A 21,366-nucleotide genomic window follows, 5' to 3' on the forward strand; every position below is an offset into this window, starting at 1 on the left:
ATTTCCATCTCTAATTTCAAGTACCAGTAGAGAAATGATAACCGTTTCACTATAAATTACTCAGGAATAGCCTTTCCAAAATTTAACCAGACATGAGAAAATACAGTGAAACCTCTTCGTGCGTTCTTCATTAAGGCAATTTCTCGCTTAGCACGTAAATTCGAAGTCCCGGTTCAAGTCGCATTAAATTTATTTAAACATCTCACTTAGCACGTCGCAAATTTCCATTATTACCGCTCAGTACGATCACATTTTCCACAGCACTGAAATGGTTCTTTGTCATCCCTTGTGAAAGGAGCGTGATTTCAAACACAGATTAAAGCCCTCGCCATGAGAGGCAGGTCAGGTAAAGTTACGTGAAAACGGGAAATGGCCTTGAATTCCTGAAATTTTAGAGAGTAAATTATAGCTTTGGGTAGCAAGCCATTAGTATCAGGAAAGATCAGTTTTGCTTTCTCGTTTTCATTAATAATCATGGTCGAAGAGTGTGATCAGAAAACAATGTTTAACCCACTGGTCCGAAATATAAGGCTTCAGCTGACATTTGTTTCGGAACGTGTGTGTTCTGCAATAATGGGCTGATACTTTTATGGGGCCCCACTGCAAACGTTTTTGTATTTGTTGTCGGGTGTTAATACACTATTTTTATTTAATAAGCCCCAGTGTAAAAGGTTTTCATTTCTTCCCTCGTTTTTTCACGCCTTTTAATACTGAAATGGTAGCTTGCCTATACATGATGCATACATGTAAAATGCATGCATTGATTTAAAATCTTATAGGTTCCACCTTTTTCAATACAAATACAATGTCTGATGTTTTTTTACAACATTTATTTAATTACAGAACTAGTTTCGGCCTTCATGATGCCATCATCAGCTGCATAATAAGTGATAAGAAATTTGGTGATACAACAATATATCAATACAATTAACTCCTTGGTATCCTATACTAATTTTATGTTAAGTTTATTTTTTTTTTTTTGCTAGGGGCTTTACGTCGCACCGACACAGATAGGTCTTATGGCGACGATGGGATAGGAAAGGCCTAGGAGTTGGAAGGAAGCGGCCGTGGCCTTAATTAAGGTACAGCCCCAGCATTTGCCTGGTGTGAAAATGGGAAACCATGTTAAGTTTAAAAATCTCCAGTTTACAACAAGATAATACGTATGAGTCAAAATTATTAAATTGTACAAAAATCTCATCTCAAGGTGATGAGTTAACTTCAAATATTTGTTTATAACTAGGTATCTTTGGTACACGCGTAAGCATGGAAATGCCAATTTCAATCGCAACGTTAGTGTTGGACAAATAGATCTCTGTCCAGTAGTATGCTAAAAAAGATTAATTTCAAGGTTGTATATCAACAAAAGATTTAAGGCTCTCCAATTCAACAAGCTCCAGAAGACGGCACATTTTATTACAATATTTTAACAGAACATAATGAGTTTTTATCCATGAAACTGTCTAGCAATGCATCTCTGAAATGAACCTTTTAATAGCATACTACTGGACAGAGATCTATTTGTCCAACACTAACGTTGCAATTGAACTTGGAGTTTCCATGCTTACGAGTGTACAAAAAGATACCTAGTTATTACCAAATATTTGAAGTTAACTCATCACCTTGAGATAAGATTTTTGTACTATTTAAAAATTTTGACTCAAAAGTGTTATCTTGTTGTAAACTAGAGATTTTTAAACTTAACATAAAATTAGTATAGGACACCAAGGAGTTAACTGTATTGATATGTTGTTTCATATTGTTGTATCACCAAGTTTCTCTTCACTTGTTATGCAGCTGATGATGGTGTCATGAATGCCGAAACTAGTTCTGTAATTAAATACATGTTGTAAAAAACATCAGACAACATTGTATTTGCACTGAAAAAGGTGGAACCTATAAGATTTTAAATCAATTGTTATATCAGTTCAATACGGGAAAATAAAAATGTTCCTTACGTTAAAAAAGGCATGCATGTCGAAAAAAATCAAGTGTTTGCATATTAATGTTGGATAATTTTTATTCATGTATTCAATAGTACGTTTTCTCCCTTAAACATTATCTTTCCTTGTTCCCTGCAGAAATGCCCAACGAGGTTTTACTGAATAAACTACCTTCCGAAATCAGTCATCTACTCTGCGCCATATTCTTTCTTAATTTCAGCACATAGTTTTAAAATTAAGCGATCGTATAGTTCAGCCTTTATTTCTAACGAGTTAACTACTGCTATCGGCCACATAATTTCCTCACTTATTACGGAAACATGTTCCGTTTCATTTCGAATTGTGCTTAGAAAACACCAGTCGAGTATTACTAATCGACGTAGATATTGCCTTCAAGTCTGAATGTCGACGACAGCGTTCGCTAGTGCACATAGCTAGGATAATCGATCACATTCAATATTATCGCTGGAGTGCATAAATATTGTTAATGGAAAAAATTACGCATCCTTAAACGCTCGTAATAACGGATGCATCAGTGATAGGGTTCTCCCTGTAACCGTAGGATAATACAGAGTTTAATATAGAATCTTCAAGGGACAGAAAATAACTGTCTTTATAACAGAGTTCTCGCTATATGCCGTACTCACTATAGCAGGCTTCTACTGTATTTAAATTTGTCAACGATTATGATGCACCGTTCTACAGTATTGCGATGTTTTTTACGGGGGGCGAGTCAGTTAATTTGATTTTTTTTTCTTTTTGTAGGATATTCTGCACTATTTCCTGTAGTGATGTAATTTCTTCCTGAATGTTGTTGCACACGAGAGCAAGGTCCTTAGAAAATCCCAGGCAGTTTACAGTTATGTTGTCTTTGGATCTTGCAATTTTGACGTTCTTTGCCTTATCCTTGTAACCAGTCTCTCATTATATATTCCAAGCCACAGCAGCGGTGACAGGCAACCTCCCCGTTTTTTATGAGGACTATACGTAGATTTTAAAAAATTATCTTTACACTTTAATACTAAATGAGGGGCAACCAATAGCTCTCAAAGTATTCAACAAAATATAATGCAGTTTTCACAGTTAGTTTCTTACTGGGATACTGAATTAGATGCCATGTTGCAAGAGATCAAGAATTTATTGGGGATGTTGTAAAGTTAATTTACTTTTTGGGCAACATACGCTTTGATCTATTTTATACGACATATGTTTTGATGAGTTTACTGTACTTTTATTATCACTAGTTCACATTCATGTTAATACCTGAATATTAGAACTTACAAAATTAGACTTTCAATCACTTCAAATTTACAGTATCTACTTACAACAGTATAAAATAAATATCTACTGGAAGGAATTCAACAAAGACTAAAATTACTTTGAAAAAACTGGTTAACTACAATTATTTATAGCCAGAATGTTATTGTCTAGAATAGGCTGCATTTATTACATTTTATGCATTTTGTGGAAGGAAAATCAAATTAAAATATGTCATTGGTGGACATTATGCATTCTGATTCAGTCACCCGCATGGACAATATACAATTTGTTTTAACTGCTCACTTTCAAGATATTATTTCAATATTACAATATACAGATAGAAAAAATCTGAATGTGGAAACATGTAAAGCTTGAAAAATACTCCCTGAAACTGTATCAAACTCAATTTTGTCCAGAGGTGGACATTGTAGGTTTTGACTGGTTGCTCCTCTAATATAACCTTCAAAATACCTTAAGGACTATATGTTGATTTTAAAAAATTATCACTTCGCTAGGTTATACTTGTTATATGTGCATTTCTAAGGAGTGTGAAAGCAACTTGTGGTGCACTTTTTATGTCTCTTAGTGATCCCTGTTTTTTGTAGCTGTACTTGAGTGTATTATTTCTTGTATAGAGAATTTTAATTTGTCATACTCCAGTGTATTTCTTAAATTATGCTCAAACATTCTCTTCTCTTTGTACCCTCTTCAATGAGTCAAATGATTCTTTCAGAAAAATGATCACTGAACACCCAGGGGTGTTACTGCACTGGAGTCAGACCAACAAGAGCGTGTTTCTGATTTACAATAGGGGACCCCCCCCACGAACACACACAGCAAGCAAGTCAGCTAGCCTAGCTGTACTGAATATTAATTCTAAGTTATGGAACCTGCAGTATTATGTGGGAAATCTGAACAAAATCTCACTCATAAAGACCAAGATTCAAACCAGCATTGCCTTGGTAAGAAGCTAGTGATGAAGTCAATGAACTATCACACACACCTCCACTTGAAAGTTAAGGAACTCTAAAATAGACTAACAGTTTATAACACAGAAATATGTAGACTAAAAAAGAAAAAACACCACACATCTATTCTTGTGGAGATTTTCTAAACAACTCACTCCATAGGCTGAGGAACTTGCAAAGAGAAAGGACTAAGCTGCAACGAATGTTCTGTCAATTTATCACTGCAATAAACATACTACAAGCTACTAACGCCACAGGTCACTTATTAAGGAATTACACTCTTCTTGACTACACATGAAATGCAGTGAATATTGCATCTGTGTGTATGAAGTATAGTTGTTGATAACAGAAACTACTCTTAACTAACAGTACACTTAAGTGCACAAAAGAATGGCTATCACAATAGTGTTCTTTCAAAATACTCATATCTTCTTCTACCCTTCTCTATGGGACGAACATATTGTCGTTGCCAGGACAAAACCTCCTACGTGATAATATTTTTGGAGATATACTGACCCGCAGCACATACATTACGAAGAGCAAGAATGCCTTGACAACATTCATACAATATTGCACTTAGATGACAGAAACTTACTGGCCAAAGTTCTAAGCTAAAATATTTCATATACGAGGTTTTGTACTGGCAGTGACAATGTTCTGCAGGCAGCAGGAATCTCCTCAGCCAGTGGCTACCCACTCGTGTTTTGAGAATGTATAGAATGAAATAATTCACTGCTGGCCCGTTTTTGTGCACTCAAGTGTCCATCAGTCCCAATAAAGGCATTCTCAAACACATCTGCTATAGTGATGAAGTCCAAGAAGTATACATAAATCACTAAAGATGGGTCCTTTACAGATCAATGAAAGTACATGATTAATCACAGCAAAGTCTGTAGCGCTAATTCTCAGACATAGAAATTAAATGGGATTACAACAAAAAACCACACATACAAATATAGAAAAATCATAAGTCGTTTACTGTCAACACGTCACTACATGTGAAAAATTACATTCACACAAATTCTCACTTTGAAAACTAAAACTTACAGGATAAAAATTTTGTGATGCAAAATGCTTATACACAACTTATGTGGACATAAATTCCGACACCTTCCTGTAGTGCAGAATTTGATGCATCTACTATGAATTAGTAAAATGTAGCATCTAAAAGTAATAAAATGTCAGATATTTTACACTGCAATAAAGGTAAGCAAAAGCTTGTCAAAAGAGTACACATAATATTGTTCTTTTAGAGGAGGGCATGCCATCTCAAGGTGGAGAGCAGCAACAAAACTATGAAAAATGTTCATAAAGCGAGACACCTACTCCCAGAAACCTGTAATTATACTTATATATCACAAAAACAGATAATAAAGTTTTGTCACAAATAAGTACGTTCATTTAATAATTAGTAACTAATCAGCATGTAGAACAAAATCAGGCTTTTCACAAGCTATTACTTTCAATTGATCACATAATAAATACTTTGTTGCAACTTTCCCATAAAATAAATAATTTAGCATGATGACGCTTCTTAGCATTTATAAATGTGAAATAACATATGTACATACACAATTCACTTCTGTACTAGCTAAATAAAAACCAAATACAAGTTTAAATTTAACATGGTTATAATTGCACTCCATGTGTATATTATTAGAATACAAGAAGACTGTTACTAAAAAAGATCAGATTTTTCACTTTCTTCTTTCCACCTTTTCATTAATACAAAGATCTTAAAAATGGTATAACCTTATTTTCAGAGAACTGAAACCACTCAGAATTCACTTATTTTAAGTAACATACAATGTACAGCAATATATTTTCTGCCACATCTTTGCAACTCAAAATTCCAAAACTGTATAAACTAAGCTAAAAGCAGAATATAAAATATAGCACGAGAGAGAGAATTTCTGGAAGATAAAACTGAGTACTGAATTAGCATTAATTACACTGGAACTATCATCACCATAACAGGATCATAACTATACATATGTGGGATGTTACTCTTTTGTACTTGCAAAACCCCTATCAGCAGATATCTGGACATGTTCACAAGCACTATTTCCGTTATTTACGATTCGGAAACGCACACAAGTTTATGGTCACCAAGGAACAGCTCCATGTTCACTAAAATAAAACACCTCATTCTTACTTGTGTGCCGTACTCTTCCATTAAGAAGTCTTGTTTGATAAAATTTCTCTCATACTGTAATTTGCATTCAAAATGCAGGTACACAGTTCTCTTTCTCTCACTCACACACGTTTTCACCAGTTTCTTCATGTAGATATCAACTGTAACAAAAATATTAGAAACATCAGAAAATTATTCAAATATAACAAAGTAATACTGGATTATCGGTATTTCACAATATGTAGACTATATTTGTTGCACTGATTTTACATGTTCAGCCATGATGATAAAAATGTGACATGCAGAAACAAGCCCTGAACCCACTGAAACGAAAGCTCTCTAATTGATCCCACAATATCAAAGTGCATCTAATTTACTTTCCAAACAACCCAACAAAGCTTTGATTAAATAAAATGTGACGCATTCCTTCTTAAAGTTCATAATGTGTTATTTCAAAATTTAAGCTGCCTGTGTTCTGTCAAGAAATAAATGCAATGGCTTAGTTTAGTTCTTAGCATTCACTTTAGAATAGATACATCCCAATTCTTGGTACCTTCTTTTGATAATTCAACATTAGAACCGCTAATCGTTAAACTCTGTGTACCATTTCGAGAGATCAGAACTATTACCCAGGTAGTGGAAATATAATGAAATAAACTACTGAAAGAGAAAGAGTAACATAACTAGCCAATCTTTGCATGAAACATGCGGCCACACAAGTCACATCTAAAGGTGGGTGGAGGACGTGGTTGGATCCGACGTAGTTTACGCTTTTCATGCGTTTCAATTTCTTGTCTGCGACGTGCCTGCTCAAAAAGTGAGATGCCTTCTGCAGATGTTTTGCGCCAGAGAACACGGTTTTGTGCAGTTGATGCCCAGCTGTTGGCATTTATGTTGGTGCTATTCATAGTCTTCTTAAGCTGGTCTTTATAATGTTTCAAAGGAGCACCTTGAGGCCTTTTGCCATGACCAATCTCACCGTAGAGAAGTTGTTTAGGCAGTCTGCTATCATTCATACACGGGATGTGACCAACCTATCTAACCTGAAGAGTGATGATGAAGGCTTCTATGCTGTTCATATGCACCTTGTCAAGAACTGCTGCATTGTTTATGTAGTCATCCCATTTGATGTTCATGATGGATTTAAGTTTCTGCTGATGGAAGCATTCCAGTTTCTTTATGTCACGACGCTCATGTGTAATGTTATGACTACAGCTTGGTACACCATTAGTTTGCTATATATTTTTAGCTCCTTATTCAAGAAAACTCGGTGGGAAAGGTGGCTGTAAGCTGCATGGGCTTCCATTTATTCCATTTTCCACATCCTTTTCTGAGTTGCAGTGTGTAGTTAGAATACTACCAAGGTAGGTGAATTGGTCTCCTTGTTCAAGAGGTGTTCCTGCTATGGTGACATTTAGTTCAGGGACAGTACCACCTGGTGCCGGCTGCGCACGTACTTTCGTCTTACAGGCGTTGATAGTCAGACCAAATCGTCCATAAGCTTCCTAAAAACAGTTGATGGATGTTTGAAGCTCCTCAGATGTATGGGCAGGTGTTGCATTGTCATCAGCATATTGTCTGACTCGTTGGCTGAACGGTCAGCGTACTGGCCTTCGGTTCAGAGGGTCCCGGGTTAGATTCCTGGCCGGGTCGGGGATTTTAACAATAATTGGTTAATTCCTACGGCACGGGGGCTGGGTGTATGTGTTGTCTTCATCATGTCATCCTCATCACGACGCGCAGGTCGCCTACGGGCGTCAAATAGGAAGACCTGCACCTGGCGAGCCGAACCCGTACTGGGATATCCCGGCACTAAAAGCCATACGACATTTCATTTCATCAGCATACTGAAGCTCCATTATCCGAGTATTATGAGTCAATCTTTGAGAAAGAAGCCTGGTTTGGTTGAACAGTCCACCATCATACCGAAACTTAATTTCCACTCCCATATGGTCGATAGAAGTCTCGTGAAGCATGGCTGCCAAGTACAGGGCAAGCACACAGCCTAGCTTAAGCCCATTTGTGATAGGAAATTCTTCTGATAGCTCATTCTGGTGAAGAACTCTTCCAACCATTCCATCATGAAGAGCCTGGATTAAGCCTACAAAACGGTCAGGACAGCCAAATAGATCGTAAAACACCAAAAGAAGCAGGACTTGTTTTACTCTGCATTTCTCTTGGATTTGTCTAGCACAAAAGATCATGTCAATGGTACCTCTTGAGGCTCAAAACCCACATTAAGACTCAGGGAGTACCATTTCGGAGAAAGTCTGAAGACGGTTCAACAAAAGCCTTGCCAGAACTTTTCCTGCTATGGACAGGAGGGAAACGCCATGATAATTGCCACAAACATCTCGATCACCTTTCTTGATGGGGGTTACTATGGTGGTATTTTTCATGTCGGTAGGCACCATCTGTGTTTTCCAAATTACTAGAATCAGGGAGAAAATCCTGGTCTTCAAAGATAGTTCTCCACTTTGAATAAGTTCTAGAGGGATGTTATCTGGTCCGTGAGATTTTCTTGGTTTCATACTTTTGACGGCTTTGGTGAATTCATGGAAGGGTGGGTGGACTGCCATCCACAATTGCAGAGGATGTTGTGGCACATGTTGGAGGAAGTCTTTGGCAGCACTTGAGCTTCGACTCAGAAGTGTTCCTTCCAGCGTCTTAATATGTCTTGACTGTCTGTAAGGATGGTGTTATTGTCAATGACTTTCAGCGCACCTGATGAAGAGCGAGAGGGCCCAAAAATTTCCTTTAGTATTCCGCAGAAATTCCGAAGATTTCTGGTATTGAACAAAGCCTGGAGTTCCTTGGCTCTCTGTTGCCACCATTTTTCATCTGTCTTATATCAGCCTGACACGTCATTTCAAGCTCTTGGAAACGTGCTTTCTTCGCTACAGAGGAAGGGTCTTGTGTAAGGGATAGGTAGGCTTCCCTTTTTTTACTAATTAGTTTCAGAATGTTTTCATTATCATCAACCCAGTTATTTCTCTTCCTTTCCTTATAGCTCATTGTTTTTTCTGCCAAATCTTTGATGATAGTTTGAAGTGTGGCCCATTCCAGCTCCACATAATTGGTATTGATTGGATTGGAAGTCAGCTGCTCTGTTTTGGCATTTTGGAATTCTTTAGTAACGGTTTTATTTTAAAGTTTGGAGGTATTACATTTCTTCCTTGAGGGTTTGTGAAACGAGTGTGTGGTTTCTGGCGCACCAAAATTCTGAGTCGGCTGATAAGAAGTCTATGATCCGTCCAACAGTCATCAATGTTTCTAGCTGTTTTTGTGACGAGGACATCTTTCTTGTCATGTTGTCGGGTAATGACGTAATCAGTGTTTTGAACGTGGGTGCATCCATGTAGTCTTGTATGTGGTTGGTAAACGGAAGTCTGTGTTGGCGATGAGTTCATGCTCAGCACAAAGACCAAGAAGTAATCCATTTGCATTACAGTTTCCTACGCCTTGATTGCCCACGACTAAAGGCATGATTTTTTTGCATTAATTTTTGAACGATTTCACGAGGATACTAATTTTCGCGTTCGAAATAGATATTGCTGTATCACTTTAATTTTGCTTTAATGAAATTCTAAAATTAAGCATTAAAGTTTTCATTACTATCACTGATCGTTGATTGTGGAGGTTTATTTGCTACATACCTGGTACATACTTTTGAAGCCATTTCCGGACCGGAGGGTCATCTACCTTCTCCAGCGGGATGTTGGCTTTGAGTAGCATCGCAGCTGTTTCGTGAATAAATTCTATTTTTTCACTCTTAGCTTTCTTCTGCATATCTAATGACAGTTCTATTGTGGCCTGCCGTTTACTCTGTTGGAGTGCTAAATTTACGTTCTGAATGTTCCTGATTTTTAAAACAATGTTTTGAGACAGTATCTTTTTTCGCTATGAACATTACAAAATTTACACATTAAAATATTGCTTTCCGAAACGTATAAACCTTCACTCGCAAACTGTTTAGCTCTGCTGTGCACCGTAACACTTGCTGAGCGACCCATCTTCGCTACTGTCTGCGATCACTTTCTTAATTTTACCTGACCACAAAGCCGAAATACACCAGTCAGTTGTGCTGCTAGTAGACGTCATTAGGGATCCCAGGATTGCACAATGCCCTGAGGAGACAGGTTGGGGGATTACCAGCCACCACAAGAAAAACATACCAAATATTTTGTTTGGCAAGAAGCCTGGAGCTAACCCCTTTTCTTTGATGCCATGTCTTAAAGAGATTTTCCAGAACATTAATGATAACATATTTCTTTCCTGTTGATGAATCTTTGTCCGGTCTTCCTTTTCATATATAATCTTGGAACAAAAAATGTCAAGTTCGTTGTTCACTACAGATTTCGCTGTAATATCGCGCTTATCACGAAATAATTGAATTTTGCTTCAAAATAACGCTTTAATTCGCGAACATAATATCCACATTTTCTTAACCAGGAACATATGATTCGTAAAGATATCGTAAAATCGCTTCAAAAATTTTTTTGTCACGTTTATCGTTAATGCAAAAAGAAATCATGCCTCTACCCATGACATTACCCCACTGCCAATTATCTCTACCCACTCTAGCATTGAAGTCACCAAGTAGTAGTAGTAATAGTAATAATAATAATAATAATAATAATAATAATAATAATAATAATAATTTATCCATGGTGGGCACTTTGGAAAGTATTGTATTCAGTTGATGGTAGAACTGATTCTTTTTTTTCTTCTAGTTGTTCTACATCGCACCGACACAGATAGGTCTTATGGCGATGATGGGGCAGGGAAGGGCTAGGAGTAGGAAAGCGGCCGTGGCCTTAATTAAGGTACAGCCCCAGCATTTGCCTGGTGTGAAAATGGGAAACCACGGACAACCATAGAACTGATTCTTAGAATTTTCAGAGCTGTCCAACGTAGGGGCATAAGCAGAGATGCGAGTGATGAATTTATCTCCATAGAGCGGTATGCGGAGGGTCACGAGTCTTTCATTAACTGCAGCAGGTCTTAACCTAAGTACGTTTACCAGTTTAGTTTTCACTGCAAATCCAACACCATGAATTCGATGTTCACCTTCATTTTTCCCTTTCCAGAAAACGGTATAGCCTGAACTACAGTCAGTAAGTTTTCTCTCATTCAGTAATTTTGTTTCACTTAAAGCGGCAACGTCGATCTTAAGTTTTGCTAGCTCATGAGTGACCAGAGCCGTTTGCCTTTCAGGCGTGGTATTACTGTCTAGTAAAGTTCTGATATTCCACGGTCCTAGAATCAAAGTTCTCTCATGTTTACTACTGCAAAATTAGGGTGTCCCTCTGGGTGCTGTTTGCCAGCCGGGATCTGAGTGTGGCTACCAAAGTTTAGCCCACATTTTCTAGGGCCTTCCCCATTTAGGGGGTGGAGGGGGGCAACGGTGATCCTAAATAGGCCTGCCCAAACACAGATGCAGGACCAGATTCCTGAGTAGCCACTAAGTCTCAGGAAAGGCGACCATCACACATCTGCCGCCAACGTGCAGGTCCAGACTAGAAGCTTCCGAATTCACCCTAAATCTGCTTCCACCATCCTTATCCCATCGCCGTTGAACTTTGTGGGAGTAGCAGGAGAAAATGCCATAAGCATGACTTTGTTTAAGGTGGACCTCAACTTGCAGGGAGGAGGCCCACACACTATGATTTTAGAACCATTCACCGCGGCACATATAGTACGAGACAGACAGTAGCAAGCTCCAAAACCGCAACGGACTGCCGCAGACTCCAAATAAGTTGAGTAGCGCCTTTATAGCCAGTCCGCCTGGCTTTATCCTCTTCCGCCTCCACAGCTGTGGGGAAACCATAACATTGGAAATGGATCCACGTACGCCTGTTTTGCCGTTGGGCACATGACAAATCATCAAGTTCTGCAAAGACTCGGGAAGGATGTAGAAATTATAAAATACTGTGAAGAAAAGAAAGACCCGCAGTGACGCGCCCCGACAGGTTTGGACTCCTTCAGTTAATAGCTGAAGGGAAAGTAGCTGGCAGCCATGGGCATGCAAGACCTTGGATGACCTAGCAAACAAATGAGGAGATTTCGTTCAGTACTTTGAAGAACTACTTCAAACTGCAGCCAACAAAAATAAGACTGTATGTGGAACGCAAACATCTGGCAACGGATCAGCAGTCTAAGAAGACTATTTTTTTTTGCAAGCGTATCGACAAAGATAGGTCTCATGGTGACGATGGAATAGGAAAGGGCTAGGAGTGGGAAGGGAGCGTCCGTGGCCTTAATTAAGATACAGCCCCAGCATTTGCCTGGTGTGAAAATGGGAAACTACGGAAAACCATCTTCAGGGCGGCCGACAGTGGGGTTCGAAACCACTATTTCCCGAATACTGGATACTGGCCGCACTTAAGCGACTGCAGCTATCGAGCTCGGCCAAGAAGACTTTACAGTGATCCCCATGAGGTACATTCACCCCATCAACACAATAATTAAAACTGAGAGGACTTCTCCTCTAGGTGAAACATGCAACCTGACTTGTCAACAAGTTTACCATCATACCATTGTCTGCTGTCCATCTCACATCACTGTCCATAGATTTTTATTTTTCTTTCAGTTGCTCACAACCCTGTAACTCATTTTTTACTCTATATAGTATATCATCTGCAAAAAGCCTTATCTGTGATTCTAGTTCTTTACCCATATCATTTATATACATAAGAAAACAAAACTGCCCTGCGAGACCCTGCCCCCCCCCCCCCCCCTCTTAGTCACTAGAGGACCAAATAATGCTTCACCTACTCTAATTCTCTTGCGTTCTATTTTCTAGAAATTTAGCCATACGTTCATAGTCCAATAGTCCTCATTTTGATCAGCTGTCTCCCATGACCTACCCTGTCAAAAGCCTTGGACAGGTCAATAGTGATAAGAGTACATTTGACCTCCTGAATCTAAAAGATCTGCTCTATCTTGCTGATATCCTGTTAGTTGAACCTCACTGGAAGAACTTTCATTGTGTCAAGTAAGTGTTGGGCATTTGTAACATCATTTCCACAAATGCATATATTTTGCCATCAACATGCAACATTCCTTGTACAGTGAAATAAATCACATAATGATGTTTTCCAACACCGTTTGAAGTACAAAACACCGTTTTGGTATTCTTACACATACACAGATGCAGTGAAAAGAATTTAAGAACTGTTTACAGACTCAGCTCTACTGCATCGTGATACTGTGCGAGATTTACTAAGTAAATTTCATAGTTGTGGTGCAGTATTTGTTGCTCCGAAGAACAGTAGACCACCAATTTTAATGGAAGAGTAACTTTTGGATATTTCCGACAGGCTCGTTAAATATCTGTCTAAATCAATGCGGAATTTGGCACAGCAGACTCTCAAATCTGTCTTCGTAGCGTATGAAGGAGCAAGAAAGAAGCTAAATCTTTACCCATATCAATTTGCTGTGATCCCTTTGAACTGTACAACCATTATTAGGCTTACAATTCACTTATTTAAGTTGCTTTTTATTGGCTTTGTTAACAATCTATGTGTAATAAGTTATTACAGAACTGTTGTGCTTTTAATCTCACAATTCACTGTGTTGTGCAATCTCTTGAACTGTCCGCTCGCAATACAACTGTGAGCAGATATTGCTGCCATCCAAACCGGGCACTCGGATAGGCTAAGACTCATTTCTAACGCACTGAATCTCAACCTAATATTTACACATATCCCACCTATGCTTTCTTCACCATAAACTTACTGTGAAGTACTGACGACCAATATTTTCTTAGACCTAAAATAAAGTAGAGCAGCAACAGCAATAATAATAATAATAATAATAATAATAATAATAATAATAATAATAATAATAATAATAAGGCTTAGCCAAATAAGCACCCGCGGATCAACTGAGGTAAAAAGAGAAATGGTCAACGGCCTCGACGGCAGAAGAGGACATATCCCAATGGCAGAGAGGGCGGAAGAACCGAATCAAATCCACTTCGCGTCTGACTTGTAGCAAGCGGCAAGTGGTCAGCGTCTGATCACCAGAGGTGCGGCTGTAAATATGCTCCAGGAACTAACAATCCCAGGTTCTACACCACTAGCGAAAGCTAGAAGATTGCTTACAAGCAGACATGACTCGTACAAGTAAAGACAAAATTACCCCAAGTGGACAATCCACCCACTCTAAAGTGGCAACCAAGCATTCGGATTCTGGGGAGCTTGGGCGAATACGAGAGAGCAAGTCGGAGTGCTCTGATAAACTTCCACGAAAGACTCACACTTTCATTGGCACATTCAACATTCAGACACTGATTCAAACAGGAAAACTGCACAATCTCACAACAGAACTTACAAAGCAGAAAATCCAAATTCTGGCCCTACAAGAAACACGCTTCACTGATTCAGAAACGATGGATTACAATAATTATAGGATCTTCAAAAGTGGAACAAACAAGAAAATTGGTAAAGGAGCAGCATTGTTAGGAATGGCCTTCTGTGTAGACAAAAAAAGTTTTGGATTCAGTAATAGAGGTGAAACCCATCAACAATAGGCTTATGACCTTAAGAATCAGGCATACAAACAAAAAACACACCTTTATTAATGTGCATGCACCAACAAATGGAGACAATAAAAAGGAGCCTGAAAAAACAACAGGAGGACAGTGGGAGACTATCCAGCCCACAGATTCACCAATAAAAATGGCATATGCCTCATTGAGTTATGCCAACAAAATAACCTCAAAATTATGTCAACATCACTCCGGAAGAATCCCAAAAAGCAAAAAACTTGGCGATTACCCATCCATCATTTAGGAGAATTTCAGATTGATCATGTGGCAATATCATATGATTACCAAAAGGAAATTCATGATGTGCAAGTGCGCAGAGGTGCTAACATCGATTCGGATCATTATTTAAGCAGAATCAAAATTAAATTTACACCCAAAGGGAAATTCAACAGGAAAACATCGGTGATTCCAAAATTTGATCTGCACAAAATTAAGGACTCCAAAATTTCAGAAGAATGGGAAAAACGACCTGCAGAGAGCTGGGAGAATTTCCAGACTAAAATCATCGAAACGGCGAAGGACCTAATCCCTCTTCGCAAGAAACCAAAACATCCTTGGTGGAATCAAGAATGTGAGACCGCACTAGAAGAAAGGAAAAAGGCATTTCAAAACTACAATTGTAACAAATCAGAAGAAACACACAAGAAATTGCTCGAAGTTCGCAAGCATGTATCCAATGAAGTCAATTGAAGACAACTTCAAAAATTACAACACACACGATTTCTACAAGACCTTTGCGAACCAAATTAAAGGATATTCCCCACAGGACCTTTGCTTTCGGAAGCACGATGGTAAACTAGCCTTGACAAATAAGGAAAACTGCCAAGAATTAGCTACATATTTTTCACAGCTTTTAAATTGTCCAGAACCCAAAAAGAGATTCCCGAAAGTACAGCCAGAAATCATACCGGAAAATTCGGCACCACCAACTCAAGAAGAAATTTATTCACATATCAAGAAACTTAAAGACAACAAAGCATCAGGGGAAGACGGAATTGTAGCTGAACTTCTGAAAAATTTAGGCCCAAATTCACTCAGAGAAATTACACAAATAATCCACAACATTTGGCTAACCGAAAAGCTCCCGGACGACTGGAAGATTGCTCTAATCCATCCACTACATAAAAAAGGCAGCAAGTTAGACGTAAACAATTACAGAGGAATCTCTCTTGTATCAGTCACATACAAAATACTATCAGCCTGTCTCTTGCATAGAATACAACAACAATTAGAACCCAAATTATCAGAATTTCAAGCAGGATTCAGACCAAACAGGTCATGCCCAGAACAAATTTTCAACCTTAAAACCATACTTAAACTACGAGCCCTCAGACAAAAGCCTACAGTATGCACATTTGTAGATTTCAAAAAGGCATATGATTCGATAGACAGACCCTCACTATTCCAAATTCTAGAAGAGAGAGGACTAGATCCCAAAACCCTAGAACTCATAAGACAAACACTAACAGGCACAAAATCTAAAGTGAAATTTATGGGAGAAATTTCAGAACCCTTCGACATTCAAACAGGTGTGAGACAAGGTGATGGACTCTCTCCTATTCTGTTCAACGTTGTCCTAGACAAGGTTATGGAAGAACGGGAGAAGGAACTCAAGAAACGTGAATCTTGGAAACCGATCCGATTGGGCTTTCCCAAAAACCACCTCTACGTACCATACCTTGCATTTGCAGACGATCTGGCGATTTTAACAGAGGATGAGGAGACTGCCATCAAGCAGCTTGAGATACTTAAGGAATCTGCAGAAAAAGTGGGACTACAGATTTCATTTGAGAAAACTAAATTCTTCTGTTCAAAGACAGATATCACGAGCCTGAGAACAAAATACGGTAAAATCGACCGGGTCTCGTACTTTAAATACCTCGGAGAATTCATCGAACCGACAGGCCTTGAGAAGATCTCACAGCAAAACCGTCTCCAAAAAGTCAAGAAGGCATTAGGGTTAGTTCAAGACATCTACAACAAAAAATGCATGTCAAGACCGACAAAAATTCGGCATTACAACACAGTCATAAAACCAACAGTCCTTTACGCAAGTGAAACATTGTCACTTAACAGTAAACAAGAATTAATTAGAAGAAATAAAAAAGCAAGAGAGGAAGATCATCAGGAAAATCCTAGGAGCAAGATATACCCAAGATGGTTACAGGCTACAATCAATCAAAACAACAGAAAAAGTTTCAAACATTGAAATTGACATTAAGAAAAGACGAATGAAATTCTTTGGACACCTCACAAGATTACCAGAAAATCGACTGTCAAAAAGAATATTAAATTATGTTAGCTCACTTAAGAATTCAACACCCTGGCTGGACGAACTTCGAAAGGACCTCAAAAACGCAAACATATGTGCAACAGACATTTTAGAAAGAGACACCTTCAGACACAAAGTCAACAAGTGGGAAGTTATATCAGAGCAACCAAAGCAAAAACAGTGCAGACCGAAATAGTCGGAAGAACGTAAACAAGCCTTCTCAGAGTGAATGAAAGCCTATTGGAAGAACAAGAAGAACCCAAAGAAAGCTTGATCGAGTTGTTTGCTTAACGTCTTTCATTATTGGGAGAATACGCTAATAATAATAATAATAATAATAATAATAATAATAATAATAATAATAATAATCATCTGAGGAAATACTGAAACATAACAATACTACTTCAAAATAAGAAAACATTATATTCCTGTAGGCAGTACATTACTGAACTTTAAGGAACTAATAAAAGAAAAGAAAAAAAGAAAAAGAAATTTAGACATTCTACATACCGATTTGACAGTTGTTTTAATGAAGTCTTTTTTATGTGCCAAATCAAAATCTGGATAATGTGCATACACCTGTTTACACACTGTCTTCATGGTAATTTCTTCCAGGTTAGCTCCTTCCAAAATTTCTTTAACATAAGTCTTAATTTCATCATCCTGAAACAAAGCATTTTAATCAATAGAGCAATGTTAGCAAAGGAGATCACCCCTCTAAAAAAACAAAAAACAAGAACAACAACCCACACACTACTTAAAATTACAGAACCTTAAAGATTTCTGTAAATTATGATCTTAATTTCATCATGCCATCCAGGAAACCATACCTTAAGTCACATGACAAAAATATATGGTACGAAGGAAAGAGGTACAAAGGGCGAGAAATATTAATTTTTAGATTTTAACGACATCTGTTAGTCTGATCCTTGAACTAAGTGATGAAATGAGTAATAGTGACTTCACCATATGGAAAAATCATCAAAATAACCTCAGAAGCAGCCTGTGTAGTCTAACAAAACCACACCTTAAGTCACAATGGGAATTTAACTTTAGCGACTGAACGTATGGATTCTTAAATGAACTTCCTCCATTGTCTTTTTGTACCAAATATGAAATACCAGCTTGTGTATTAAGATGATGAATGCTTTACAATTATATGCACTCACTGGGCGGCATATTTTATAACTGGATTGCGTGCGCAAAAGGAAAAGACGTATGTAATAAAGAACATTCTAGAAAATGAGCAACAATTCTGTTAATTACTGCAGGATACAAGATTAGTAATTGTAAATCCTTAATTAGATAATGACTGGCTGTAGTTTCAGAACAATCTTAAAATAATATCCAATATTATTATCATTACTAGTATTTGAAAAACCAGCTGGCAGAACATAGCCTACTCCTGTCGAATATCACCAACGGGTCTGTTCAAATCTTAACGTCTCCATCCGATAGACGAACCACCAATAGCGTCATATGCCCTCACTCCAGGGGAGGTGGGTGGTATACAATTTCTAATCAGTAAATTACATGCCAAAAGCCTGGATTAAATTACAAATTACAATCCTGTTAAAACTCAATACTCAGGATTTATGACTCAAATTTTAATGTGTACAATATAATAAGTCAACTACTAATCGTTTAAAAAAAACAAAGAACTTGGGAATTTTAGCCAAATCTTATTACTGTGAGGACATTACTGTATTTTGGACATCAGTGTTATTAGAATCAATGTCTATCCCAATAATAGCACTTATTTTAAATTGTTAAACTGTCCATTGTGTTCACAAATGCCTATGTTCACGTATTTTACCACTTAGTTTTTATAATCATAATTAAGTACAAATTAGTTATAAGCAAATTAACAATGACAGGTCTTAACCTTGAAATAAGTGACAAAGGCTGAGGATGCTCGGAAACCGAGCGAAACATGTCCCTTTTAATGTAGTGTTGTAGTAAAATGAATTTTTAACAACACAAAATCAATTGTATTAAAGAGGTGAAAAAAAAAAGTATGCAAATTATATGTTCACATGTCGACACTGCATGTCATGCCACCTTAGACTCACCATCAATTTCGACATGTGATTGTGTGTACATGTTCACATGAACACATTGCATGTCATGCCATCCCAGGCTCACTAGAACACACCTCTAATAGTTCCACACTAGTGCTACAACTTCTGTCTTTCATTAGAGCATGGTGTAACTGTGGGTTGGGGTACACGCAGTTGAATGTTTACAAACATCCTGGTCTGCATAGGACAGGCGAAGATAGCAACACAGTTAAATGACACACAAGAGTGATACCAATATAGTTGGTCCGTTATTGGACATTATCAATTTTACAGCTAACTCATTCCTGTTTGCCAGTGATTCGCCCCAGTGTGCTGAGTTGGGCTCATCAGTTGATAAATAACACACCTACCAAAGATGCATGGCTAGTGCATACCGTTTACTCATTCGGAACAAATATTTCAGGTTCCCTATGGGAATCAATATCTTTATCAATACAAGGGTGATGCAAAACTTTCTTAGGGTCTGTACTACGACTGTCAGATAAACATATCAGATGTAAGGCTTTTCAGGCGTTTGCTCTATTAACCAGCGTTTTGCCTTAGGTCTGACACTAGACTCGTCAGAGTGGGATGTAAGATAGGAAACTTAAAAGGGTCCACCTTTTCAATACAAAAATGTTATAGTTTTATTTACAACATATATTTACAACTTGGAACTAGTTTCGACGCTGTTTGGCGTCATCTTCAGCCAAAATGTGGGAAATAGGCTAGCATGTAGACATTTATATTACACAAGGCGTTACATTAAACAATACACATCTTACGAGGAGATAAAAACAGGGACGAATGTACAAACAAATGAATCGTTGAGAAAGCAAAAGTTATAAATATTAAAAATAACCTTAACCACACATCTTGCAGTGTGAAAATATTCGCCCTGAATGATTCCTGAATACAAAACGCACACATTTCTGAAGAGCCAGCAGGCAGGAAAAAGTAAAGCGAAACCTTAAGAGTTCTTCTGAGAAGAGTTCATTTTTTTTTTTTATGTTCCGACTAACTAATGAAGTCTCCCTTGAGTTCCTGATAAACATACACAACAGGAAATTCTCCTTCACTCTCAACAATAGCTATAAAGACCAACGGTAAATTGTATTTTAAATACTGTGCAGAGATGTGAAAGCATGATCTTGAACATGACATAACTTCTTCATTTAACCACTTTTTGAAAGTCTCTCTCTATATTACATAGCTTCATTATCACCACCATTCTGTAGATGCACAAAATAATCTTGTAATCTTCACATGTCCGGTATTCAGCTCGACAAGAATATAAAATTGGTATTAAGGAATACGTTTTCTGAGAGATTTGGAGGTTGACAGTGCCAGTATTTGTGGTGTATTGTTGCAGCGTTACGTGTAGGGTGGGGGCAGGTTTCTATGATGATTATTGCGGGACATGGGGCGGTAAAGCTATGGCGCGAGATGAAGAGGAACAGAGCGTGTTGGATAGTTTAGGTCTGGGGAGCGGCCATTGTTGGATTAGGAGGGGAGAGGGAAGGAGCGGTAGGGGAGGAGTGGAAGGAGGGGAAATATGGAGGGTGATGTGGTGAAAGTGTGTGGCGTGACAAAGTATTATGCATAATGTGAAAGACAGATCTGTTTTTCGGGATATTCATGTTTCTGAAAAATTCAATGAGAAAGTCGAAAAGGATCGAATAGAACTCTTAAGGTTTCACTTTACTTTTTCCTGCCTGCTGGCTCTTCAGAAATGTGTGCGCGTGCGTTTTGTATTCAGGAATCATTCAAGGCGAATATTTTCGCACTGCAAGATGTGTGGTTAAGGTTATTTTTAATATTTATAACTTTTGCTTTCTCAACGATTCATTTGTTTCTACATTCGTCCCTGTTTTTATCTCCTCGTAAGATGTGTATTGTTTAATGTAACGCCTTGTGTAATATAAATGTCTACATGCTAGCCTATTTCCCACATTTTGGCTGAAGATGACACCAAACAGCGTCGAAACTAGTTCCAAGTTGTAAATATATGTTGTAAATAAAACTATAACATTTTTGTATTGAAAAGGTGGACCCTTTTAAGTTTCCTATCTTCCATTCCCAGTTCAATACGGACAAAAATGAAATTTTTAGATTTAAAAGAGTGGGTGACGCTGGGTTATGCAGGTGAGCTTATCAGAAGCCTATTTATGAGGC

General features: G+C 37.9%; 1 protein-coding gene across 2 annotated transcripts in view; it reads right to left on the reverse strand.

Annotated features, from left to right (window-relative positions):
- Positions 1–5,125: 5,125 nt before the first annotated feature.
- Dek (protein) overlaps positions 5,126–21,366 on the reverse strand; it is a 147,793-nt gene continuing 131,552 nt past the window's right edge. For both annotated transcript variants that reach the window (XM_067143325.1, XM_067143324.1), the window contains exons 8-9: positions 17,642–17,794; positions 5,126–6,466 (exon numbers count right to left, since the gene is read on the reverse strand). In XM_067143325.1, coding sequence (XP_066999426.1) covers positions 6,452–6,466; positions 17,642–17,794 — 168 coding nt within the window. In that variant the 3' untranslated portion in view covers positions 5,126–6,451. The remainder of the gene's footprint in view (positions 6,467–17,641; positions 17,795–21,366) is intronic.

This window comes from Anabrus simplex, chromosome 3 (assembly GCF_040414725.1).
Source record: "Anabrus simplex isolate iqAnaSimp1 chromosome 3, ASM4041472v1, whole genome shotgun sequence".
Classification (NCBI taxonomy): domain Eukaryota; kingdom Metazoa; phylum Arthropoda; class Insecta; order Orthoptera; family Tettigoniidae; genus Anabrus; species Anabrus simplex.